The 25,925-nt window shown below is 37.4% G+C and overlaps 1 protein-coding gene across 1 annotated transcript; it reads left to right on the top strand.

Moving 5' to 3' along the window:
• The first annotated feature begins 15,613 nt into the window (after positions 1 to 15,613).
• On the top strand, positions 15,614 to 24,774 carry LOC116510772 (putative protocadherin beta-18). The gene is made up of 3 exons (XM_032220420.1): positions 15,614 to 17,919; positions 21,662 to 21,776; positions 24,595 to 24,774. The coding sequence occupies exons 1-3, from the start codon at positions 15,614 to 15,616 to the stop codon at positions 24,772 to 24,774; spliced, it is 2,601 nt and encodes an 866-aa protein (XP_032076311.1).
• Positions 24,775 to 25,925: the final 1,151 nt, after the last annotated feature.

Here is a 25,925-nt window from a genome sequence, read left to right as displayed (position 1 = left end):
ATAATACCATATACAACCTCAACTTTTTACTTGTACACAATAGAATAAACTAGCCATTTCTATAATAATAAACCTATCTAATCAGCAAAACCAAAATCAAATTTTCATTTTTCCCATCACAAGCACAAAATCCAGAAGCAATTTCCAAATAGAAACAAAATTAATATATTATCTTCTTTGGATAAAGAAATAAATTTAACCACCTCTGCTTTTCCTTGCTGTGGGAAATAGGATATATTTCTGTTTGATCAATCTTTAAACAGTCATAATTTATATTAATAGAATTCTATATTTTTTTCAAATTTTTAAACATAAAGGGGGAAAACACATTTTCTAAATTTTAAAAGTTAACTTTTCTTTAAAAATATTTTTAAAATCAATAAGTTCTAATACATCTTTTTCTTTTAATAATATTTTACAAAATTTACTCAAACATTATATATAAAGGAAAGAAATCTTCATTTTCAAAGCTGCTTTATAAACCCAAACTCCAAAACTGAATTAAAGTTGTCTTTCAATTATATATATCACATCAATAGAAATTCAATTAACTCCAGTTAGTTCATTAAGTTTAAGTTTCTCTCTCCAGTTTAGCTTTTTTGTTCTCTTTAAAAGTATTTCTAACCATTCATATTTTCAGATATGATTTCAATAATATTTTGTAAACTTTGAGAATTATTCAAACATTGTATACAAACCCATTTTTAGACACCAAACTACACCAAAGCTTTCATTCAATACATATGTCAGACTTATAAAAATCTATCATAGCTCTGATTAACTCATTAAATTTAAGTCATCCAATCCAGCTTACCCTCATAGGATAAAATATTTTTCTTCTCAGGAATATCTACCAAGTCCCTTTTCTCAAGAAATTATCGATCTTGTTAATAACCAAGAAATTTAATTTATTCTATTAAAAATTCTAGTTTAACTTGGAGCATTTCTCAACGAATAAAATAATCTTCTCTGAGATGTTTATCAGATCTCTTTTTTTCAAAGAATTCTCAACCTTGTTAGTATCCATGAAGAAAATGTTCCAAACTTGTCCTTTTAAGAGTTGTGAATTTACTTGAAAATCTTGTTTCAAATGCACTCAGAGGGTTGTATTCAAGCCATCATCATAATAGAAGGTGTCATATTTTTATTCCAAAGTTGCAGTTTACTTATTTGTATTGTCAGATATTTGTGAAATTGTCTCAGGGGGTTAACAATTTTCTATATCTAATTGCACATCTTGCTCTTTTTAAAAAAAAATAAATATCATTGATATATTTAATACCTATTCATTACAAAATGTGTAATTCTATGTAAATAATTTTCAAGGGCTTCCCTAATAACAAACTCAAACTCAGGTTTAAGCATCTTTGTAGCACCTTCTAGTGGTCAAAAAGCATGTTTGTTTGTTTACTTATTTGCCAGTCAGAGTTCATGAAAATCAGGGAATTACAGGCCACCCACAACAAAGCAATCCGGGAGCTACATATTGTTTTAGAAAATAGTGAAATAGAACCGCATCTTTCTATCCTTATGTTTCTCCTTTAGAATTAAGAAGAATAGATACACCACACTTCTTTATTTCAGCTTGCCTCCAGCAATCTTTTTCCTTGTCCTTTAACAATAAAAATGGCTCAGAGCATCAAAAAGGAGCAATTGGCTATGACTAAAGAGAGCTTTTTTTAGCTAATAAAGATAATAGTCCCATAAATTGATTAGGAAATGAAAATAACATCTTATTGTACATTGGAAAAATAAATTCCAGAATAGCTGTTTTCCCATCAACTAAGTGGTTGCAGCCTCCCCAGCAGCCAGTTCACAAGCTATTCTGAAGCACAACTCCTAAAGCTACTCGAAAACCATCGCTGTATGGAGGATCTTGTGGGATAATTCTAGGACTCTCCCTAACCTAGGAAAGTCATATAAATGAAAGTAAAGCCTGTTCCTTCTGTTAGTAAATTGAAAATAAAACCAATAATCCAGAAAAAGATGTTTTTCTGGGCTTGTCAACCATCAGTCATATTCACAGATAGTCCTTTCCAGGAAATTCTGACTCGGCTTGCTGACAATGAGGAATACTGAGAATCCACTATCCTTGATATTAATCAATTATTAATCAACAGAGATGATTAGCTGCAGAAGCAGTATTAGGAAAACTATTAGAGGAAAATAAAATTGAAACTCTGCTTGTAATGAACTCAGAGCAACAATGAATAGGAACCCAGGACAGACAAGAAAAGCTAATGGAATGGCAGGGGGAGGAGAATTTCTTAAAGAAGAAAATTCTTAAAAGTCCAACTGTAAACAACTCCTATGAAGGGGGGGATGAGGAACAGCAAAAGAAGCTAAAAAATTAGTGAAGATCTAAAAATAGAAAGGATATATATATACTATACAGATAGGAAGCCCAAAGCTGTAGAACTTTGTCAGGAAAGCAAAAACTACAAATGAACTGAAATCAGTGATGTTGGAAGAAAAATCCAGTCTGGTTCTAAGGTGGGAGAAAGACTCTGGAAATAAAATGGAAGCAGGCTGCAGGAAAGAAAGTCTCTGTTTATTTGATAGCCCAGCACTTCAGTGACAGCAGAATGCTTCTGGGGTGGCCAACAAAATGGGGTTGAGCAGTGACGTGCGGTAAGGTTTATGGCTGGTGAGGCAGCAATATTTTAAGATTTGTGGACTTCAACTCCCAGAATTCCACTGCCAGGCATGCTCAGTTCCAATTTAAAGCGACAGCATTTGTTTTCCTCCTTTGCTAAATAAGTTTCCTTCTTTCTTTTTCTTTTTCTTCTCCTTTCCCCTCCTTTCTGCCTCTCTCCCTCCCTCCCCCCCTCAAATACGCAAACACAAAGTTGGATTGGAGGGAATCAGGGAGATCACAGGAGGAGGTAGGAAGCCAGTCAAAGAGTCATACTGGAGCACAGCACACATACGTTTCCCTAGGGGAAAGGATCAAGCCCAGCTTCACTGATTACAGGTTTGAAAAGACAACGCTCTGCCTGCTCTGCCTGCAATCAAACTACACTTGGGGAGGGAGAGCACTTTCCTCCAGCCTTTGCCCAAAGCCCCACACCAGGAGGATGAAGTTTGAATTCCTCCCCCTCCCTCCGACCCACACATACCTTTTCCAGCTGTTTCATAGAGGATTTCAACTCTGCTCTTGCCTGCCATCATGAAAAGAAAAAAAATGTAAAAGGCAAGAGCTGATGTCAGTCTGAGCTAGTTGTTGCCAGAGTCACAGTGGATGACTCTGCTTAATTGTTTAAAAAAGCCTCTAAAAAGTGCCCTCTACAGGAGGAGGCAGGAGAACCACGTGCCTCATCTACGTCAGGAATTTTTCAGCTTTTAACCCAACTCTGCTCGAGTGATCATAAAATGCCAGACTAGATGAGGCATGTTGTTCTCCTGCCTCCTCCTGTAGAGGGCACTTTTTTAGAGGCTTTTTTAAACAGTTAAGCACTAAACAGGGTCATCCACGGTGACTCTGGCAGCAACTAGCTCAGCCTGACCTCAGCTCTCGCTTTTTCCTTTTACATTTTTTTTCTTTTCATGATGACAGTGGTGAGACTCTGCCTCCCCTGCCTCCCCTGACTGCACATCCCTGGGGTTGAGGTAGGTGGGCTTTTACACATTATTTGGGGCTTCATGATTGAGATGTCTGTTCATTGTGAAATGTACTTTGACCTGTGCTTGAGTGTGCCTTTTTAATATTCTAATTATTGTTGGCTGACTTTCACTGTGGCTGGGAGGTCTTGCCCTGTCCTTGGAGCTGGGTGGTTGGGGAACGTAGATTTTAGGAGACTTTGTTTTTCTACTTTTTAATTCCATCAGATTGAGCCTTCTGTGGGAGCTGTGGTTGAAGGCTTTTTGTTTATGAATAGGGTGGCCTGGTTTTCTTAATGGATACAAAATGTCCATTTCCAAAGACTTCTGCTTGAGGCTGTTTTCCTAGAGCCTTCTGCTTTTAAGAACATTTTTCTTCTCTTATCCTTTGGGGGAAATATAATATTCTGCCTCTTAATATTCCCCAAAATATTTCATTCTCTGAGGGGGGGCTTCCCACAATTCCTCCCTTTTGAGCTATATATATATTTACATATATTGACCAACCTATGCCCTATCAGAATGGTCTCTGTACTTCCTGTCTACCTGACACATCATGAGGGATATTTGGCTGGCATCCTTACTTGGGTGTCTGTTGAGATGGAAGGCAATTTTTCAGACTACTGGGGCAAGGGAAATACACTGGTGGAGGAAGCAGAGAAATAGTCCCATGATCATTACGGCAATGGCTCCAAAAGGAGAGCTTTCAGCCAGTGAAGGTAAAAAGGAAAACTATAGTATCCAATATTTTGTGCCAATTCTTTTTTTAGATGTTTGATGTCACTTTTTGTGAGCTTTCAGTAAGGTTGAAGCAAGCTGTTCTGTCCTCACTACACATTACTCTGTGTGCAGTTTGACATGCAGCTAAATCCATCTTTCCTCCATTAAAACAGACTGTGTGCATAGATCTGAATGCTTTATTGAAAGAAAAGGATATGGTGAAACTGGGGGTCATTTCTTATTTTAGCTTGTTGGCACATGAAGTCCACAAAAACAGAGGAAAGGAGAATTGGAACATTGTACTCTCTTTTGTATTTGGAGCCATGTGTGATTCACTGTTTTTGTAAGTTATAGGGCAGCTTTTGTACAATGGGGTTGACACTTCTAGCTGTGTCAAGGAATGCAAGTCTACTGGGTATGTCTTCTTTCTTCTCCATCCACTGCTGCATTTTTGGCATATCCTCTGTCTCCCTGTGTTCTCTTTCTCTTTTCTCTTATCACTCCTTTTTTTCTTTTCGATTACTATCTCTTTCCTTTTCTTTGTTGGGACATATCCCTCTTTTCAATTTTCCCTATGCCACTGTCAAACCCAGTGAAATCTTTTGTCTATTTTTTAAATTTTCCATCGTTTCTACCATTTCATTATCCTCCCCCTCTTCTTCCCTCATTTCCTGCCTCTCCTCAGTTTCTAACTTCAAGATTCTATTTAAACTTAGCTTTAATGATTTATGCATATTTTGTTTTATAATTTCACATAATTCTTCAAATTCCCACCTTTCCATAATGTCCAGTTCCGAGATTAGTTATACAGTTAATTATAATTTCAGTTCCACAGTTTCTTCTTATTTCGGAATTCTGATCCAGTTTATATTCCATTTCAACTAAAATGGAGATGAAGAGAAGGGGGAGCCATCTTAATCACTTTACTTTCTTTGTTCTTTGTTCTTCTCTCTGGCAAATGGCTCCATATTCTTCAACTTGATGATTTCCAGCAATACAGCTTGATATTTCTAAGTCCAGTTTAAATCCAGACAAGATAGAATTGTAAGCGGAGAAAATAGTGCTTTTTCTTGATTTTTTCCCTTGTTACTTTCCACCTCTCATTGATTAGAATTGACAGTATTTTTCCTAATTAAATGCAGCATTTTCAGAAATAGTAATGATGGGAAAGTAACTTCTTTTAGAATTCATTTCTTCTCTGGATAACCTTCTACCTATTTTGAATGAGTTTACACTTCCTTTGAAGGACTTTGGGGGTTCTCATTGCTTCAGTAGTAATAACAGCTACTGTGATGTTCCAGTCTGATTGCAGAGCCAAGAGTATACAATATCACTACCTACTTGTTAAGATTTAAGATTTAAGATTTAGTTTATTTGTATGCCGCCCTTCTCCGGGAGGGACTCAGGGCGGTGAACAACTCAAAAGGGGAAAGGGGATACAAACACAATACACGTAATTAAAATACACAAGAGTCATACAGCCATACAAGTCGAGAGGGGAGGGGAACTCATCAACCCCAGGCCTGCCGGCACAGCCAGGTTTTGACGGCTTTCCGGAAGGCCTGAAGAGAGGTGAGGGTCCGAATCTCCGCGGGGAGTTCATTCCAAAGGGCCGGAGCTGCAACAGAGAAGGCCCTCCCCTGGGTGGTAGCCAGATGGCATTGGCTGGTAGACGGAACCCGGAGGAGGCCGACCCTGTGCGATCTAACGGGTCTGTGGGAGATAATTGGCAGCAGGCGGTCTCTCAAGTACCCAGGTCCAATACCATGAAGGGCTTTATAAGTTACGACTAGCACTTTGAAGCGTATCCGGAGACCGATCGGTAGCCAGTGCAGCTCACGGAGGATAGGTGTAACGTGGGTGTACCGAGGTGCACCCACAATCGCTCACGCGGCTGCATTCTGGATGAGTTGTAGTCTCCGAATATTCTTCAAAGGCTGCGCCATTTTAAGTTCCCCTACCCCTCCAAGCATGGAACTAGGAACTTTATGGGTATTGACAATAGATTACAATATATTAAAGCTCCTAAATTACAATTAGGTAATACTACTACTTCATCATATGAAGCATGGCAAATGGCAATCTCACCTATGGTCAACAATGCCTAATGGTACAGGAGCCAGTGCTGTCAGTAGCTGCTTTTTTATGCTGCTTTTTAGAATCTGGGTTGTGGAGACAAGCTTGGCATTGATGGCAGTTTTATACATTAGCAGAACTGATTGTCCCAGTCAGGCAAATATAGTTGAGAGATGGGATGCATATTAATAAATATATATCAAGTTAATGCTATGAATTTTGTTATATTTAAATGATAACATTTGGTTCCTTCTAGAGGCCACATTAGATACCATGCTAGTGAGTTTGCATATTAAATAAGCTAAACTGAGAAAGGTAGTTTAATACTTAATTATTACAAGTTTACATTGTAACATTTATATTATAAAAACATTTATTGCAAAAGACAAACTATATTTCTGTGTAGATCAGTATTAATGGAAGTTGTATCCAAATCAAGCACAAGGTGGTGCTATCACAATGCAGAATAACAGATTAGGGAGTACTTGCCCTCTTAAAGAACTGTAGCCAGATGGCAAAAGGAATGGCATAAGACAACAGCAACAAAAAGACAGCTGAATTTACTTTAAAAAAAATCTACACTGATGAAAATCCTATTATAAAATGTAAAAACTGGACAGATAAAATGTCAAAAGGATAACCTAGAAACCTGTTCTTTCAACCATCTGCTATGAGGTGAACCTGAAACAATGGAAATGTATCTCAACAGCAGGCAAGTTTTAGCAGCTTTTTTTTCTTTATCTTTGCATGTATTCAGCCATGTGTGAATCCATTATGTATTCAGTACCCGAGGAAACAAAAACTGGATTCTTGATTAGGAAGACCACACTTGGAATACTGCATCTAGTTTTGGGCACCAGAATATAAAAAAGATGTTGAGATTCTGGAAAGAGTGCAGAGAAAAGCGGCAAAAATGATTAGGGAACTGGAGACTAAAACATATGAAGAACAGTTGTAGGAATTGGGTTTATCTTGTCTACTGAAAAGAAGGACTAGAGGAGACATAACAGCATTATTTCACTATTTGAGAGGCTGCCACAAAGTAGAGGAGATCAACTGATTTTCCAAAGAACCAGAAGGCAAGACAAGAAACAATGGATGGAAAGTAATCAAGGAAAGAAGCAATCTAAAACTAAGGAGAAATTTTCTGAGGGTGAGGATAATGAATCAGTGGAATGGCTTGCCTTCAGAAGTTGTGGGTACTCCATCACTGGAGGCTTTTAAGACGAGCCTTGAGAGCCACTTGCCTGAAATGGTATAGGGTCTCCTACTTGAACAGGGGATTGGACTAGAAGACTTCCAAAGTCCCTTCCAACTATGTTATTCTATGTTATTCTATGATAACTAACATATTAAAAGATTTTAAAGTGGATGTTAAGGATCTTTCTTTTCAGAAAAACCAACTGAGATCTAAGTGTTCCAAACAGTATTTTCATCTGGATCCTCATATAAGAAATGTGATAATAAAGAATAACATTAATTGAGAGGTTCTATGTGGTAGACTGACCCTTGTATTCTACTCTCTGAAATTGTTGAACTATCTATTGCAGCTACAGAATTGATGTTGAAACAGATGGTGTGAAGGATAACTACCCCAAATTCACCCAAAAAGAATTCATTTTTGAGTTACCTGAGCTGGTTTCCACCAACACCTGTTTGCTGTCAGAAAAGACTGAAGATTCAGACAAAGGAGAAAGTTCTGCTCAGAACTACAGATTTAATTAAAATGAATATTTTAGGTTAGAAGCACAAAATAACAGTGATGGTAATAAATATGCAGAATTGATACTAGACAAATCATTAAATTGTAAGAATATTTCACAGTTGGTTTTAATGCTGTAGATGGAGACTTTCCACTGGAACAACATAGCTCTTGATGTTTTAGACATTAATGATAATTGTCCTTATGTTGAACAATCAGGTTACTAAGTGAAATTAAGAGAAAACAATTGGATATCTTTGTTGCTAAAGTGGAAGCTGGCAACACAGGCATCAAAACCAATGATCATATTACATATTCTTTTGGCCAAATATCAGAAAGAGTACTCAGATCATTTCAGTTACACAGAAATATTGAGAACTGCTGGAACAATTGAAATGAAAAAATACAGTAGACTTCCTGCGGTGACGTCATGGTGGAGCGGGCAAAGGAATGGTAGAGCCACTAGCTTTGCTTGAGTTTCTGTGGTGAAAATCCTGAAAAAAGGACAAAATTGAACCTGGAGGGATCAACAGGAGAGAGGGGGAGCGTGAGTGATGGTGAGGAGGCAAGCAACTTCCCTACTGGATGAGAGAAACCCCTTAGAAACATCGGAGAAGAAATCAGCGTCCATTTTTTTGTTGAAAAATTGATTTAATTCATGGTTTTTTCCTGACCAAATAAATTGTGCAATTAATTTGTTTAAATCTATGAAAAAGTTTTTCCCTAGGCTAATCGGTACCACTTGAAATAAAAATAATTTTTTTGGTAGGATATTCATTTTAACAATGGCAATTCTTCCCATTAATACTTGTACTGCAGGCCACTTCAGCTGACTGTTATCTGCAGTTCAGCGGTTCTAATCTCACCGGCTCAAGGTTGACTCAGCCTTCCATCCTTCCGAGGTGGGTGAAATGAGGACCCAGACTGTGGGGGCGATATGCTGACTCTGTAAACCGCTTAGAGAGGGCTGAAAGCCCTATGAAGCGGTATATAAGTCTAACTGCTATTGCTATTGCTATTGCTATTTTCCTCCAATTTTCCAAATCTTTCTTAATTTTCTGAATCATTTTATCATAATTGTCTTTCTTAATTGTTAATTGTAATCTAATTTCAGAAAGGTCAGAAATTCATGGGCAGCACTAATTCTATATCTAATGTAATTTTGGAACACAACTTGCAAGAAAACGGTGGCGATCCTAGTTCTGATACAACTATGAGATAGGTTTCACTGGTTGATTTTTAATGAGGCCTGTTTCCTAGGTTTTTTTTTAATGGAACCTGTTTGCATCCAAATGCATACAAGAAATTCTACAGATTCCCATAAAACCAAAACTCATATTAAGGAAGATAAACTGATGACCAAAGTGGGAATAGTATTAAAGCATTTCAAACAGTTTTACATTTTAATTTATAATATTTTATTACTTGAATATGTTGTCAACTATAGAACAGTTTTCTTGTGATTAATTCTACAAAAGATTTATCTTTGAGAAGATTGCTTTGTCTGGTATGCATTTCTTAATAAATCTCTTTGCTTTGCTTTGCTTTGCTGCCTTTTTCTTTTCCTTTCTCACTGTTTCTCTATATTTTGCTTTTGTAATCTTCATTCCTGTCCATTTTTGAGGAAGTCATAATCATATTTCATGTGATTCTTTGAGTTTGAAAGATTACTTTGAAAGAAAAGTGCAACAGATAGGGAGCATAGAGGCTTTGAATAAAGTAACTCTTACTTCAGAAATAATCCATCCTATCTTCTCTTCCTAGATCTAATACTATGATCACATTCATTTTTAAAAAAAATTAAAACTCTAATAATTTCAAAGTAAGGATTCCCTATAGTTACATATAAGGACTTCATTCATATTTTTCTGTGACTAAAATTAGTTAAATCTAAATGTAAAATGCGATCTATGTTAAATCTATTAACATAGATCCTTTCCTCTTATTGTTCTGTTCTGATATAATTTAAATAATTTATTTCTAGGCACCCTCAGGGAAAATTATATTGCAATGCTAGAGTTGTATCCCTCTCTCTCAATGTCCTGTTGAACAATAATATTATTTTTTGTGGATGAAGTAACTGGAATCACACCAACCTTAAGAGCCACCATTTCCTGTGGAATCTTCATATTTTGAATAGATAGAGAGCCTTTAAAACTATGATTTTCTGGCTTTAACAGTAAGGCCTTTACTGCCTTTAGAACAGATTCATGAAAGCAGTCCTAGAGGCAGATTCCTCAAACAGCCACATGGTGGCAGAATAGACAAACATATTACTGGGAACTCAGAATTTTGGTTTGAGCGGAAGAGAACAAAGAGTAGGGTTCTGCAAAGAGACAAGAAGAATTTAACCAACGAAAAGATGAAAACTGTCAGGTAAAGCAGCAGGAAATTATCTCTTTGTGAGAGACAAAAACTGGATGAAAGTAAGGAGATTTATATTCTGTTCAAGAATTAAGGAGAGTCCTGAATCATCAGGAGTATACAAGGTATGTATCTTTTTTGGTTGCTTTGTCTGCCTGGAGCCTTATGTATTTCAGTCTACTATTCTACACCTGAAGAAACCAAAAGTGTTGAAGGATTTGAAACTGGAAGTACAGGAATTCATTGATCGCAGAGCCCATCTCATTTCTGAAAGCACTAAGCAGTATTTCTCCCTTGATATTCCCTTGACATTCTGTGTAGCCAGACAGATGCTTGCATACTTACATCTCAAATTGTGCTTGACAACCCTTTGGAATCGTACAATATTGAAATAATAATAGAAGACATAAATGACAACGCTCCCAAATTCTCTAAAAATGAATTTGAGATAGAAATGCCTGAAAATGTTCCTGCAAATATGGTACTTCCCTTAGGATCTGCAGATGATGAGGATCTAGGAGAAAACAGCATCCAAAACGATACACTCAGCACCAATCAATATTTTTGGCTTCATGTGCAAAGGAACAAAGACGGAATTTACAACGTGGATCTTGTTCTACAGATGCCATGTCTCAATATCAACCTAATGGCTGTTGATGGTGGGGTATCACAGAAAACAGGAACTGTTCAAATTAAAATTGATATTCTGGACATAAATGATAACCCTCCTCGATTTTCCCAATCCGAATGTAAGGTAAAAATGAAGGAAAACCTTCCTACGGACACTGCGGTGGCTAAAGTAGAAGCTACACATCTTGATTTTGGTTTAAATGCACTAGTCACCTACTCATTCCACAGAACGCCTGAAAGAATAAACACTTTGTTCCTTTTAAATGAAAAATCTGGAGAAATCACTCTTAGGGGACAGATTGATTATGAAAAAGAAAGGAGTTGTAGCATAAATACCAGAGCAACAGATGGAGGGGGTCTTTCAGGGCACTTCAAGATATTTATAGAGGTTGAAGATGTCAATGACAATGCCCCAGAAGTGTCCATCATATCTCTGACCAGCATCTTAAAGGAGGATTCGGCTTTGGAGAAGGTAGTGGCCCTCTTCAGTCTTGAGATCAAGACTCTGGAGACAACCAGAGACAACCAAATGGTCTGCTCCATGGAGATGAACCTTCCTTTTATGCTTAAAGCCACCATAAACAACTTTTATCCGTTTGTGCTCCAAAGTCCCCTAGACAGAGAGGGAGACTCTGAGCACAACAACACCATCACTGCAATTGATCTCCTAGGCTCACTTCAACAAGATTGATTAATGTTCAGATCTCCGATGTCAATGATAACCCTTCCATTTTTGAAAAGTCTGCATATGACATGCAAATCAGGGAGAATAATAGTCCAAGCTTGCTCATCAACTCAGTCTACACTCTGGATTTGGGCACAAAGCTGAATACTAAAGAAATTTACTCACTTTTGCTTGAGAAGTGCAATTCTCCTGTGACCTCTTCCATTTCCTTTTTTTAATTATTTTTTATTTTTTATTAACAAACATATAAAATACACACATACAAAACCTAGACGTACACCACATTTACACAATACAATACGAACAGGAGCTTCCTGTTCTTTCTAATAGCAATTATCAATCAATACCGTTCACCTTATATTATTTCCCCTTCTATTGTATTTCATTTGGATTTCACCATTCTTAACCCTCTTATTTTACTCATAACTATTATTTTTTGAGTTTTGTTATACTCCTTCATTGATTCTTGTTTCTTTCCTCCATCCACCTATACCATTTATCCCATATCTGGTAGAATTCTGATTCTTCTTTTCCCTGGATTTCTTTAGTTAGTTTGTCCATTTCAGCACAATCCATAACCTTTCTTATTATTTCATCTTTGCTTGGAATTAATTTGTTTTTCCATTTCTGGACAAAAGCAATTCTTGCCGCCGTAATTATATGTAGTATTTAAATACTGGATTTCTTTTTTTGTATTTCACAGGCATTATTCCTAATAAAAAAACTTCAGGTTTCCATTCTATTTTAACACTTGTTATTGCCTCCAGCCATTTTTTGATCCTTTCCCAAAATCTCCCTTTTGTGCTGAAAGCCACCACAAACAACTTTTATCAGCTTGTGCTTCAAAGTCACATTTGAGTATAGTCATTTGGGTGAACACAGCACTTATTTGTAGTTTAGTTGGTTAAGGATTTAATATATTGTATAAACCTAGCCATTGTGTGTGCAGAAAAATATTCCTTATTCTAAATTGAGTATTTGCACTGTGTACCACTACCATCATTTTCAATGTTCCCATTATCTTTTTCACTACTTGTTTTTTAATTAGTAAAGGAGTTGCGTTATTCAGGATACCTAACAGCATTTTTAAAAAGGATGTGCATAGTAGATCTGATCTGTTAATTTTTCAAGGTTCAATGATTAGGGGCACAGAGGTGATTTGAAGATAGAGGAGATCAGCTGCAATAGAATAATAATTGCATGATGTTATACAGGAAAATCTCGATGCTTTTTTTCTATTTTAAAAAAATTAGTTAAAAGAAAGTAAAAATAAAGTCATGAAGGGAATGAAGCATCTGCATCAGGCTGGCAATGATACCAGGAGTATTATTTGTGGATGTGGTGGATGTATCAGGAATATATATGAATATAGAGTCATATCATCGCCTGTAAAATCCTCTATTGCCTAATAAGCAACGTAGATCAGCGATAGATCCTTTCAGTTCATTAGGGGGGACAATGTTAGCAAGTTAAGAAGATTCAACAATGGCCTTCCACAAGGTTCTGTACCCACACTGTTCAATCTTTATATCTCAGATATGCCAGCTACAAGAGGATGTAAATTTGGATATGCAGATGACCTGGCCCTAGTAGCGCAAGATAAAAACTTGGAAGTTTTGGACTGCCTCCTCTCTGAGGATCTGAAGTCCCTGGGAAAATTATTTGCTGACTGGAGACTCATACCCAATATCAGCACAACCGTGTCCACCTATTTCCATCTCAACAACAAACTCGCCAATGCCACCCTGAAGACCTACCTGAATAACAGCTTACTCCCTTATGATCCTCATCCCAAATACCTTAGAGTAACTTTGGATCAGACTCTCTGCTATAAAAAACACCTAGAGAACATGTCCCCTAAAATCAATACCAGGAACAAGTTACTCCAGAAACTACGAGCATCAAGATGAGGAGCCTCAGCCTCTACTCTCAGAATATCAGGACTAGGGTTGGTCTACTCCACAGCTGAATGCCCCTATTTGGCTTAATAGCTGCCACACTAGCAAGATTGATGCTAGACTAAATGATACAATGAGGATCATAAGCGGTTGCATAAAATCTACTCCTACTTGCTGTCTGCCCATCTTGAACCACATTGCACCACCAGCTCTATGAAGGCAGGAAGCCTTAGTGAAGGAGTACAACACAATTTTGAGAAACCCACTTCTTCCTGTGCACGCTGATCTTTTGCATATATCAATTGGCAGGCTTAAATCCAGGAAGCCCTCTCTGGCACTCGTTCAACAGCTGTCTAACAACTTTGACATCAAGACACAGTGGAAAGCCAAATGGGCTGCTGAACGCCCAGATACAGGCAGTTACACAGATGATCCTACACAAAAGGTGCCAGGTTTTGACCTTTCTCACCAGCATTGGTCAACTCTGAACAGGATCCGTACCCAACATGGTGTCTGCCAGGACTCATTGTTTAAGTTGGGTCTTGTCTCTACCCCTCAGTGTGACTTGTGGTGCTCCTCGACAAAATATCCATCATATTGTGTCCAAATGTCCATCAAGAGCTTACACCGACCCAATTGCCATACACTAAATAAATAAAATCAAACCAAGGATTTCAATGAATAGTTTTTGTTCTTCCTTTTGCCCCATATGTATTCATATGACATGACATTATAGATAGATGGTGTATATACCTTTCTAACGTACTGTCTAGGTCATTACCATTTATCACAGTTATATTTTATCTGTATTCTGAATTGTATAATGATTACTACATGGTAATGGGAAGTTGGTGAATCTTTGAATAGTGAATTCAGATTTCTCAGACCCCCATCTCCTGTTTTGATGAATCCTACTAGCATTCACATGAATCTCCAGATTAAATCTGCAGAACCTTTTGGTCATAATTTTTTTTTTGGGGGGGGGGGGTTGTTTTGTTTTATGGTGAATTTGAAAATGGTATTGGGAATTTTCCATTGCACTATTTTTTTTATTGAATTTGTTCCAATTTATTGTGGAAAGTGTAGACTGAATTTAATATACTTAAAAATATAAATTTGACTTCAGAATGCTTCTCTTTTTCTTTGTTATTGTAACATACAGGTACTTTAACATGCTTTATATTCTTTTTCCTTTTATAAATTGAGGGAAATTAATGATTTTGCTCTTCTTGTCTATTCTAAGTAACTTGTTACATTTCTATGGTTAGACTTTCCAAACTATTTCTGCTAGTAGAAAAGTTAATGGTATCAACTAAAACACCTGGAATAGGCTCCCAGATATACTTTTAGAAGATCTTTACCAACAAAATACCATAGAATTTAACTGGAAATTTCACATAAATATCCCATTTTCAAATTTTATCTTTTTCTTAATAAAGACAATTCAAAAGGTAGCGAGACTGAAAATAAAAGTCAGGATATTTATAGCACAAAGCATTCAGTACTTTTTCAGTTAAAGATCATAAGCGTGTTTTCCAGAAACTACTAACTTTTGCTGCACTTTTAAAATCAAATAATCTGTTCCAAATAACTAAGTATTATACCTCAGATGTTCAAGGTAGGTCTATTGTGCAATCAGGGACCATACAATTAGAAATATAGAAGTGATTTGTTTCCTTGTTTGGCCATGTAGTGGCAGCACAGGCTAACATATTAATAGACACTCAGAATGTTGTCTTTGAGGAATGCTGAGGAAATGATTATTACAGATGAAATTAGGGAATGAAACAAAAACTCAGCAGAATATGAGTGAAATTTTAGTGGAATCAAACATTGCAAAACAAAACAGATTTTCTTGCCAGCAGGCATTTTCACTGGATAAAAATTAAGAAGGTTACACTTGGAGCAAAAACTGAAGCTAAAGAAATTTCCTACACAATGGAAGATCACTTCCTCAAGGACAAACAAGGTCTGTATCTTTTGCTTTTCCTCAGTCTTTTTGGAACACTGTGTATTTCTGTTCATTACTCTGTCCCTGAAGAAAAGAAAAATGGGTTTGTAGTGGCTAATATATTGCAGGATTTGCAATTGAAAAAAGGAGAACTCTCTACTCGCAGAGCCTGTTTAATTTTTGACAACACTAAGAAATATTTCCACCTTGATACCCAAAATGGGGATTTGTTGATAAATGATAAAATAGACAGAGAAGCTTTATGTGGTCAAAAGGAGCCTTGTTTAATTTTTTCACAAATTGTTCTAGAAAACCCACTGAAAATCCATCGTATTGAAATAGAGGTAGAAGATGTGAATGATAACGCTCCTAATTTCGCAAAAAATACATTTACTATACAAATACCAGAACATGTCCAAGTGAACACCCGAATTCAGATGGAGTGTGCTCAGGATGCTGATCTAGGAAAAAATGGTATCCAAAATTACACACTCACTAAAAATTCACATTTCATAGTAGAAGTACAGACTGATGAACATGAAAAGAGAAATGTTGATCTTATTCTGCAGAAACCACTAGACAGGGAGAAGGTGCCTTATCTTCAATTAACTCTGACGGCCATTGATGGAGGAGTGCCACAAAAAACAGGCACTGTTCAAATTAATATTGATATTCTAGATATAAATGACAACTCTCCTCAATTTTCTCAATCTGAATATAAGGCAAGAATAAAGGAAAATCTTCCTAAGGGCACACTGTTGATTAAGGTGGAAGCTAGAGATCCTGATTTTGGTTCAAATGCACAGATACTCTACTCATTCCATCGAGTGTCTGAAAAAATAAATAACTTGTTCCTTTTAAATGAAAGGACTGGAGAAATCACTGTTAGGGGACAGATTGATTATGAAAGTGAAATCAGTTATAGCATAAACATCAAAGCAATGGATGGAGGAGGACTGTCGGGTCACTGCAAGATATTTATAGAGGTTGAAGATGAGAATGATAACCCCCCAGAAGTGTCCATCATATCTCTGATCAGTACTTTAAAGGAGGACTCTCCTCTGGACACAATGGTGGCCCTCTTAAGTGTGAGAGACCAAGACTCTGGAGACAACAGCAAAACGGCCTGCTCTGTGCAGATGAATCTCCCTTTTGTGCTGAAAGCCACCACAAACAACTTTTATCAGCTTGTGCTCCAAAGTCCCCTAGACAGAGAGACAGTCACTGAATACAACATCACCATCACTGCCATTGATTGGGGAGCTCCTAGGCTCACTTCAACAAGATTGATTAATATTCAGATCTCCGATGTCAATGATAATTCTCCTCTTTTTGCAAAGTCTTCATATGACCTGCAAATCAGAGAGAATAATATTCCAGGCTTGCTCATTGGCTCAGTCCATGCTCTGGATCTAGACACAACACTGAATGCTAAAGTGAATTACTTAGTTCTGCCTGGGAAGGGTGATGGCATGGTGACTTCTTACATCTCAATCAACTCTGAAACTGGAAACATGTATGCCCTCCGATCCCTGGACTATGAGCAGATAAGAGGCTTCAGTGTCACTGTGAGGGCATCTGATGGTGGTTCTCCTTCCCTGAGCTCAGAAGTGATTGTCCAAATCCACATCATAGATGAGAATGACAACGCTCCCTTTTTCCTGTATCCCCTCCAGAACAACACATCCCCATGCAATGAGCTGCTTCCCAAGTCAGCCGAGGCCGGCTATCTGGTCACCAAGGTGGTTGCAGTGGATGCAGATTCTGGCCAAAACTCCTGGCTTTCCTATGAATTGCTGAAGGCCACAGACCCAGCCCTTTTCAGCATAGGAGCGCAGAATGGGGAAGTGAAAACCAGGAGAGTCCTGAATGAGCGAGACACAAATAAGCAGAGGCTGGTGATACTGGTCAGAGACAATGGCCTTCCTCCACAGACCAGCACGGCGTTGCTTAATGTTCTTCTTGTTGATGGCTTTTCGGATCCCTTCCTGAGGAGGGTGGATGTCAGTGTGCAAGAACCGGAAGAAGATAAAACCTTGACCAAGTATCTGGTGATCTGCTTGGCTGCAGTCTCCTTTGTGTTCCTGGTCTGCATTGTTGTGTTTATTGTGGTCAAAATCTTCAAGAAGGACACCCAAAGCCATTTTACTGCGGCTGTTCCTCACTTCATACCTGCCAGAGCTGATACTGCAGAAAATTGTGCTGATTCACAGAATGGGTCGCTTTCCAGGACTTACCGTTATGATGTTTGTTTGACTGGTGGATCCTTAAGTAGTGAATTCCGATTTCTCAGGCCCCTCTTTCCAGTCTTTTCAATGGGAGAGCTAAACAACCCCCAGGGCCACAAAACATGTTCTGATTTCCAAGATGCTGCTCAGCAGAGTGCAGATAGCCAATTAAAGGAAGAGGTGAGTTAACCTTTAGATGAAAGTACAGATTTCTTATCTTTCTTTTTCTATATTCTTTTCTATCACTTTTTCTGTGAATATCTTCTAATTACTTAGGACTTGTTTATATAAAACAATGAAGTACAATAAATTGGGATAGCGCTTACTGTCTTTTTATAACTTTGCATCACTTGTGATCATGATATTTAGTTGGGCCTAGCATTTTATACAGTATAAATACAAACATTAAGTCGTGTTAAATATATATTTTTAATAAATAACTATGTCATAGTATGTTATACATAGTAGGCCATATGGTTAAGATAAAGGTATGTGCTTATGCAGCATTTGCAGCAGGGGGAAGAGATAGAAAAATATTAATAGGAAGCTATAATCAGTCATGCACATTATTGTCATGGAAAATATTACCTGCAGTTCTTTTCAACTTTTGGCTTCAGAGGCTATCTTTTATTTTTTTAGTTCGCTTGGATTTTATTTAATTCGTGGGATGATTTTTTTTATAAAGATTTTTTTTTGAATAAACACAAACAGACAAAACACAAAACAAAACACAAAACCATCTTCCATTACAAGTTGTAGAAAGTGTGTTGATTGGTTACAAAAACTTCCGTGCATCTCTTCCACAGTCATCACCTACAATTTATATCAAATCATATATTTTAAATCAAATATATTTATATATATTACTATCATCATACCTCAACCTTCATTTGACTATAATTGTTTTTACGTTCTTTTATATAAAATATTCCAGATTTAAAGCAAAACCACATAATGGCATTCCATTAGCTCTTCCCAATATCATCCAGTAACATTACATCTTTATAACATGTTCTAAATAAAAATTGGTTATATTTAATAACAGAGTTTCTAAACCTCTTTTCGTAGTCACCATTTGCAATTTATATCAAATTTCCTCTTATCAAACCAATACATATATATGCATTATTATAATTATCAATCAATTATTTAACTATATCCATTATCACTTCATTTTATACATAATCCTCTAAATTTAACTACATTTTACTTAATTTTTTTTATTATAAGCTTTCATTACATCAACCTGTGTCTTTCCAGTAATAGTGCATTCTTATGTCTCTTGTCCTTTGTGGCATTAGTATTCTGGTTATTTCCTTAGTAAGTTTTGTATGGACTTCTCTTCACAACTTATTGCTTATTGCATATCTTGTATAAACTCGAAACCTTCCATCTGCTTCTTCGATCAGCATATCTTTGGTTATCACTAGTGCTTCTGACAAGATTTCTCTGCTTAGTTCCATCAATTCTTCTCTATTTTCTTCCTCTATACTTTGAAATCTGGGGTAGAGCTCCAGTCCATCTATCTCCCCTTTCCATATTCCACTCTTTCCATTTCCAACCACATTCAGTTCACTGTCAGTATCAATAATTTTCTTGTCTCTTTGTTTATTTTTTCCTACAGTTTTTAGAACTCTAACCTCCACTTTTTTCATTTGGTGAACATCCTCAATTTTTCCATCAAATTTTACTGTTCTACGATCTATGTTCTCCAATCTCTTCTCAATTTTCTCTGTTACTTCTAATGATTTTTGAATTTCAAACATAAACTTTTGCAATGTTAAGGTTTCTTTTTCATGTTGCACCATTTTTCCAACTTGTAAACACTGCCACTCTGACATTCAAAACTTTTTATTAAATTTAAAGCAAGTTCATTTATAATCTTTCAAGACAAGGCTTTGTTTTCACTTTACTCCAGCTGCCAATAAAGCTCCCAAAGAGCATCTGTATAAACAACCCATGCTCTTCTCACTATCACTCTCTGTAAACAAGCTGAAGAACCTTGAAATGCAAAGTCAAATGATCAAAGAGAAAAAAAAGAAAAAACAACATTTCCAAGCCTTCCAAGCCTCCAGCCTCCAAGTGGTAGTGTTACTTCCTTTCCCTCTGTTATTACAGCCCTCTTTGTATTCCTTTTATATCTTCTTTATATTCCAGACTTAAAGAAAACAAAATTCTTAAATGGAGCAAAAAAACAAACCCATCCAATTCAGCATTATAAAAATAAGGAAAAAGATTTTAATCCATAGGTATAAAAAAAAGAATTTAAAAAGTAGAAGAAAAACTAATCCGTTCAATTTAAAGAATAGGAAACATTTGCAAAAGTTCCATCTGTAAAATATTTTTTTTTAAAAAGGATAACACACTGTCTAATGTAGCTTAATTTCACTGCTTGTTCTCTTCTGTTTTCAAATTTAATTTAGCTTTATTGGGGGGGAGTAGTCTCTTTTATAATAATACGATATCCTCACCAAATGGACACACTTTCTCTTTCCGTTTTCCTCCTGTTCCGGAGCTGTCCCAACTTCAGCAGCTTCAATGGCTGCACTTCTGTTGCCGGCAAAAATAGATTCTCCTGGATCAATCAGGGACTTTGCAGAGTCCCTGAGATCATCAGGATGTACTTTCCCCTGTCACCGTCTCTTCGGGACAGTTTGGGTCCAAAAGGAGCACCCAGCAGCAAACTTATCGACTGTGATCTTGGAGCTCCAAGATCGCACGTCATGTCATCGCAATGTCAGATCCTTCTCCCAGAGGCTATCTTAAAAGCTTTTAGTAATCAAGTAGTCTTTTATATGTAAGAAAAATTGAGGCCTGTTGCCACAAGCCATCCTCATTTTCTAACTTGTGCCCTACATATTACAGAATAGCTTACAGAACTAGTTCTCATTTTTCAGCCCACATGCCATCTAAGTAACTAATTAAATACTAGTTTAGGAATGAATCACAAATTATTTAGAAATTGCTTTCTCCAAGAAAAGCATTTGGTTCTTTTGATTCTGAAATTCCTTCTTTTCTTAAATATTGTCTTTTTTAAGAATGTAGCAATCCAAGATATATAATAGACAATTGAATTATTTCTCAAAGCATTCCCTGTGAAATATTTCTAAATATACAAAGAACCAATTACCTACACTTGGTCCTCTACATGATAGGTTTTCTTTCCAGTGTTTTAGCCATTCCTTATCTTTGGAGTTTGCCCCAAAATAGCTGGCTAAACACACAATCTGTTTGGGGGGGGGGTTGCCCCAGTTTCTCCCTTGAAGAGGCATTAATCCTGCCACATATGACCATTCAACCACATAATTAAGCCAACTAGGCCATTAATCAAGCTTATATGAAGTGAGCTCATGTCACTGAAGGCTTTTTCCACATCCAGAGTCTCCAGAAGCTCAAAATCTCAATAGACAAGAAGCTCAAAAGATTCTCAGATAATCTCACAAGAATTGCCCAAGTCATCTTGCCAGACTCTGTCCTCCAAAAATCCACCTTGGAGCAAAAATGAGCAATTTTATCTACAAACAAACAAACAGGTGGAAGAAGATAAAACCTTAATCAAGTATTTGGTAATCTGCTTGGGTGCAGTCTCCTTTGTGTTCCTGGTCTTCATTGTTGTGTTTATTTTGGTCAAAGTGTTCAAGAAGGATCCCCAAAACAATTTTACTGTGACTGTTCCCCACTTCCACCTGCCAATTCTGATATCCCAGAGAAGTGTGGTGACTCACAGACCGGGTCACTTTCCAAGACTTACCATTATGATGTTTGTTTGACTGGTGGATCTTTAAGTTGCAAGTTCCAATTTCTCAGACCCCTCATTCCTGTCTTTTCTATGGGAGATGTTTACATCCCAGGGAATCATAGGACCTCTTCAGGCCCACAAGATACATCTGAACAGGTTGAAGATAATGGTACAAAGAAAGAAGTGAGGAAAACCATGCAATTAATCTAGTCCCTTACTAAATCTCACAATATTCCATTGGGCATCAAAAATTCATGAGATCTTGTAATCTTTCAAGATTCTAGTTGTGAACAGCAAAATGGTGTAATATTTATAATTGTAATATTATTACATACCGGTAATAATAATATTAATATTTGGTTTTGTAGTTGGATGTATTAGATCATGCATGTCATTATGTTGCTGTTGTTATATATACATCAATTTGAAATCACGGTTGCTAGTTCTTTAGCTAGCGTTGGCCTTTCTATATATTGAGTTCTTCCTAAGAACCTAGGATGCTGTAATGTATTGGCATAGTATATGTGCAGATTCATGCAGTGTAGCCTTTTGTAATTGACAGGTGGAAATTTTTGACAGGTGCATATTTTCTAAGTACTGTTCAGGATTTTGTTGTTGTTGTTATTATTACTGTACCATACTGCCATCTTCTGGTTGATAAGGCATCCCTAAAAAGCTTTCAATGATAAAGAATTGTTCTGCAAAAATGGAAAAGTTTGGAGATTGCTGCTACAGACTATGACCACACCACTTCCCCATCTTCCACTCCCAATCCAATCCACCCCATCCTCTTCTCTCCTATTTTGTTCACTTTATTATATGGGGTATATCAGAGGTGGTATTCTGACCAGTTCTGGAGAACCAGTAGCAGAAATTTTGAGTAGTTCAGAGAACCAGTAAATACCACCTCTGACTGGCCATGCCCCCATCTATTCTCTGCCTCCTGAGTCCCAGCTGATTGGGAGGGAATGGGGATTTTGCAGTAAAAAAACCAATGCAATCCTAGAGGAATAACATGAAAATCATGAGAAATGATACTACTACTCTATACTACACTAGTCAGGTCACATTTGGAATACTGCATCCAGTTCTGATTGCCATGATAAAAAAAATGCCGTGACCCTAGTAAGTGTGCAGACAAAAGCAACAAAAATGATAAGGAGTCTGGAGGCTCAACCATACCATAGATGGTTTAGGGAACTAGGTTATGGCTAGCCTAACAAAGAGAAAGATTAGGGTGGCATGTCTTTCAGTACTTAAGCAGTCACAGAGATGAATGGGTTCTGTCAGGTCCCAGATATTTCTACTGGGATGCTGGCATTTGGATGGGAGGAAGGAATGGAGTGATCTGTATATGAAGTTTCTGTTTCTGTTTCCCTGCGATGATGTAGTGTGGGAGGGGTTTCCGCTTTCATGCAACTAATTAATTAGGTGCTTTATGAGCATTTGTATAAGGGAGTTTTGTTTTATCTTGGTGTCTTACCATGTTTTTCTTTTAATTCCCTCTGTTAGTTCCATCATTGTTATTTTTTCTTCAAGTGCCTTTTTATATTTTTCTGGTATTTTAGGTAATTCTGCTTTTTCTAGATATTGTTTTATCTTTTCTTCAAAGACTTCCTTGTTTGTATAATTTTTCTTTTCCTCATTTTGATAATGTATCGTTCCATCCTCATTCATCAGTTGATTGATTAGCTTCCTCTCTTCTCTTTTTTCATTTGTATGCCAACCATCTTCCTGGTTTATTTGCATTCTCAAGGATATTTTACCTAGAAGTCTTTATTTTAAATGCCAAATCCTCTTCTTCAATTAAATTAAATTTATTTTTTTCAAATCCATTTGATTTTTAACCCTTTTGTTTTGCACATCCTTCTGTAATTCCATCTCTAACTTCTTATACTTTCATACTCTCCTAACAATTCTTTTTGAATTTGTCTTTTCTTTTTATTCTTTTTTCCCAAATAAGTCATTGCCAACCCTCATATGTATGCTTTCGCTGTGTCCCACACATTTTGTAGTGAGGTATCTTCTTTTTTATTTTCTCTAAAGAAAAAAGTAAATTCCTTCTCCATATGTTGTTGAAACTCCTTTTCATTTAATATTGTTTCATTTAATGTCCATCTTAATCTTTTCTTCTGTCCCTTCCAAACCATTGTGGTTGGGTTATGGTCAGCCCTTGTATTTGTTTCAATGTTTATATCTTGACTTTTAGCTAATATATATGTTGACATCCACATCATATCTATTCTGGACCATGACATACGTCTACCTGAGTAAAATGTGTATCGATTTTCCTTCAGATATCTTCCTCCCCAGGTATCTTGAAGACTTACTGTATTTTTCAGAGTATAAGACACACCCTTTTCCCCCAAAAAGGAGGGTGAAAATCTGGGTGCATCTTATACTCTGAATGTAGCCACCTGGGTCATCTGGAAAAGGGGGAGGTGAAGCGGACGCTGCGCAGGAGGTATAAGGCAAGGTGGTTCACTGCTCGGCCTCCCGCTTCTCCAGACAACCCAAGTGGAGGGCAGTCAGCTTCTGGTCCGGGCCCAGGAGATGGATCCGGCCAGGAGGAATGCACACCCTGTTTTTGCAATTGGGAAGGAAAAAGAGCATTTCAGGCGGCGGGCGGTTCCAGGCTGTGCTGCGATCCACACAGCTTGGAACCGACCATCACCCGAAATGCTCTTTTTCTTCCCTGATTGCAAAAATGGGGCATGTGTTCCTCCTGTCCAGATCCATCTCCTGTTCCCAGCAAGCCCTTGTGTCTTTGCTGCTTCGGTCGTAGGCTGATTCTGCATGCCCCATTTTTGGAAAAGGGAGGAAAAAGAGCATGCCCTTCTCCTCCTTCCCCACCTTCTCTTTCCTCCTGGCCAGATCTGTCTCCCAAGCCAGGAGCAGAAGCTAACTGTCCTCTGCCTGAGTTGTCTGGAGACAGGGGAGACTGAGCAGGGGCTTGCATTACACTTCTCACACAGCGCCCACTTCACCTGCCCCTTCTCAGGTAGTTCCTGGTGGTCAAAATCGCCATGCTGCCACCCAAAAACACTGTTACTATGATCTCTGCTGCCTGGAACTGCCCGAGAAAGGGCAGGTGAAGCGGGCGCTGCAGAGATTGCAGTGGCTGGAAAGGAGACATTTCACTTTCGGGGATGCCACTGGGCTCGGCTCCCAGGAGGCTTAGGTGGTGGTGGAGGCTCCTCACATTCCTGGGGAGTGAAATCATCGTGGCCATTGTCTCCCATGAGCTACACGCTGAGTCTCTGAGGCACCTTTTGCTTGCAGGAGGAGGGCAAGGGCAGCGTATATGAAAGCCTCTGATTAACTGGGAAAGAAAGCTGTGCTTGGAACCTACCGAAAACTGCCACTCAAAAAACACAGCTTTCTTTCCCAGTTACTCAGGGGCTTTTGTACATGCCACCCTCCTCCTCCTCCTGCAAATGGGATGTGCCTCAGAGACACTATATTTCTCAGGATGCTAAATTTGAAAGTTAAAAACCTGTAATGGAGTACAGTCTAGCTTGATTCAAAGGCCTTGATTCAAAGGCTTTGGCGCTGTCACCCAAAAATGCTGTTACTGTGATCTCGGCAAAGCCCACTTCACCTGCCCCTTCTCGGGCAGTTCCAGACAGCAGAGATCATGGTAACATCTTGCATTGTCCTGGTGTCATCTTGCAATTTATAATCCACTCGGTTTGTAATCCAGATATTTAATCCACCCCATTGGGAGGACAATATCAAAATATCAAACAAAGCAAAAAGAGAAATCCCCCAAGGAAAAAAATATAAAAATGTACTCACCCCAAAAAAGGAGGAAAAAGATAATATAATAACAAAAAAAGAAAATCAAAAATGTAATCCAAATGCCTTCTTCTTCTTCAAGTTCTTTTCACCTTAATCCATTGTTAATTTTACAATAAAAATATAGATAAAAAGAAGAGAACACACCCTCAAATAATCCAAAGAGGAACAGCCAATAAAAAAAGAGAAACATCTATCTCAAAGGAGAGAGTATAGAAGAAAAACAAAAACAAAAACAAAAAACAAAAAAGAATCATACGCTTTATAGTATAAATCTAATCCTCTGTCAGTCTCCATTTTATCCCAACACAAAAGAGACAACAAAAAAACAGAACAGGTGATAGAAAGGGGAAAATATCCCCACCTCCTAAATAAGTAAAAGTAAAAGAAATGTCTCTGATCTTTCTTTCTTGTTATTTCTTCTTTTATGAACTTCAAAGAATTCACTGTTCCAGCTAATCTTAAAAACAAGTCTCTCTGTTTATTAGACCAAACACCTTTATCAGTTCAGCAGTCTTGTCAGGGTCAGTTGCT

Source organism: Thamnophis elegans, chromosome 6, assembly GCF_009769535.1.
Source record: "Thamnophis elegans isolate rThaEle1 chromosome 6, rThaEle1.pri, whole genome shotgun sequence".
NCBI lineage: Eukaryota > Metazoa > Chordata > Lepidosauria > Squamata > Colubridae > Thamnophis > Thamnophis elegans.
This window is presented reverse-complemented; position numbering and strand designations above follow the sequence as displayed.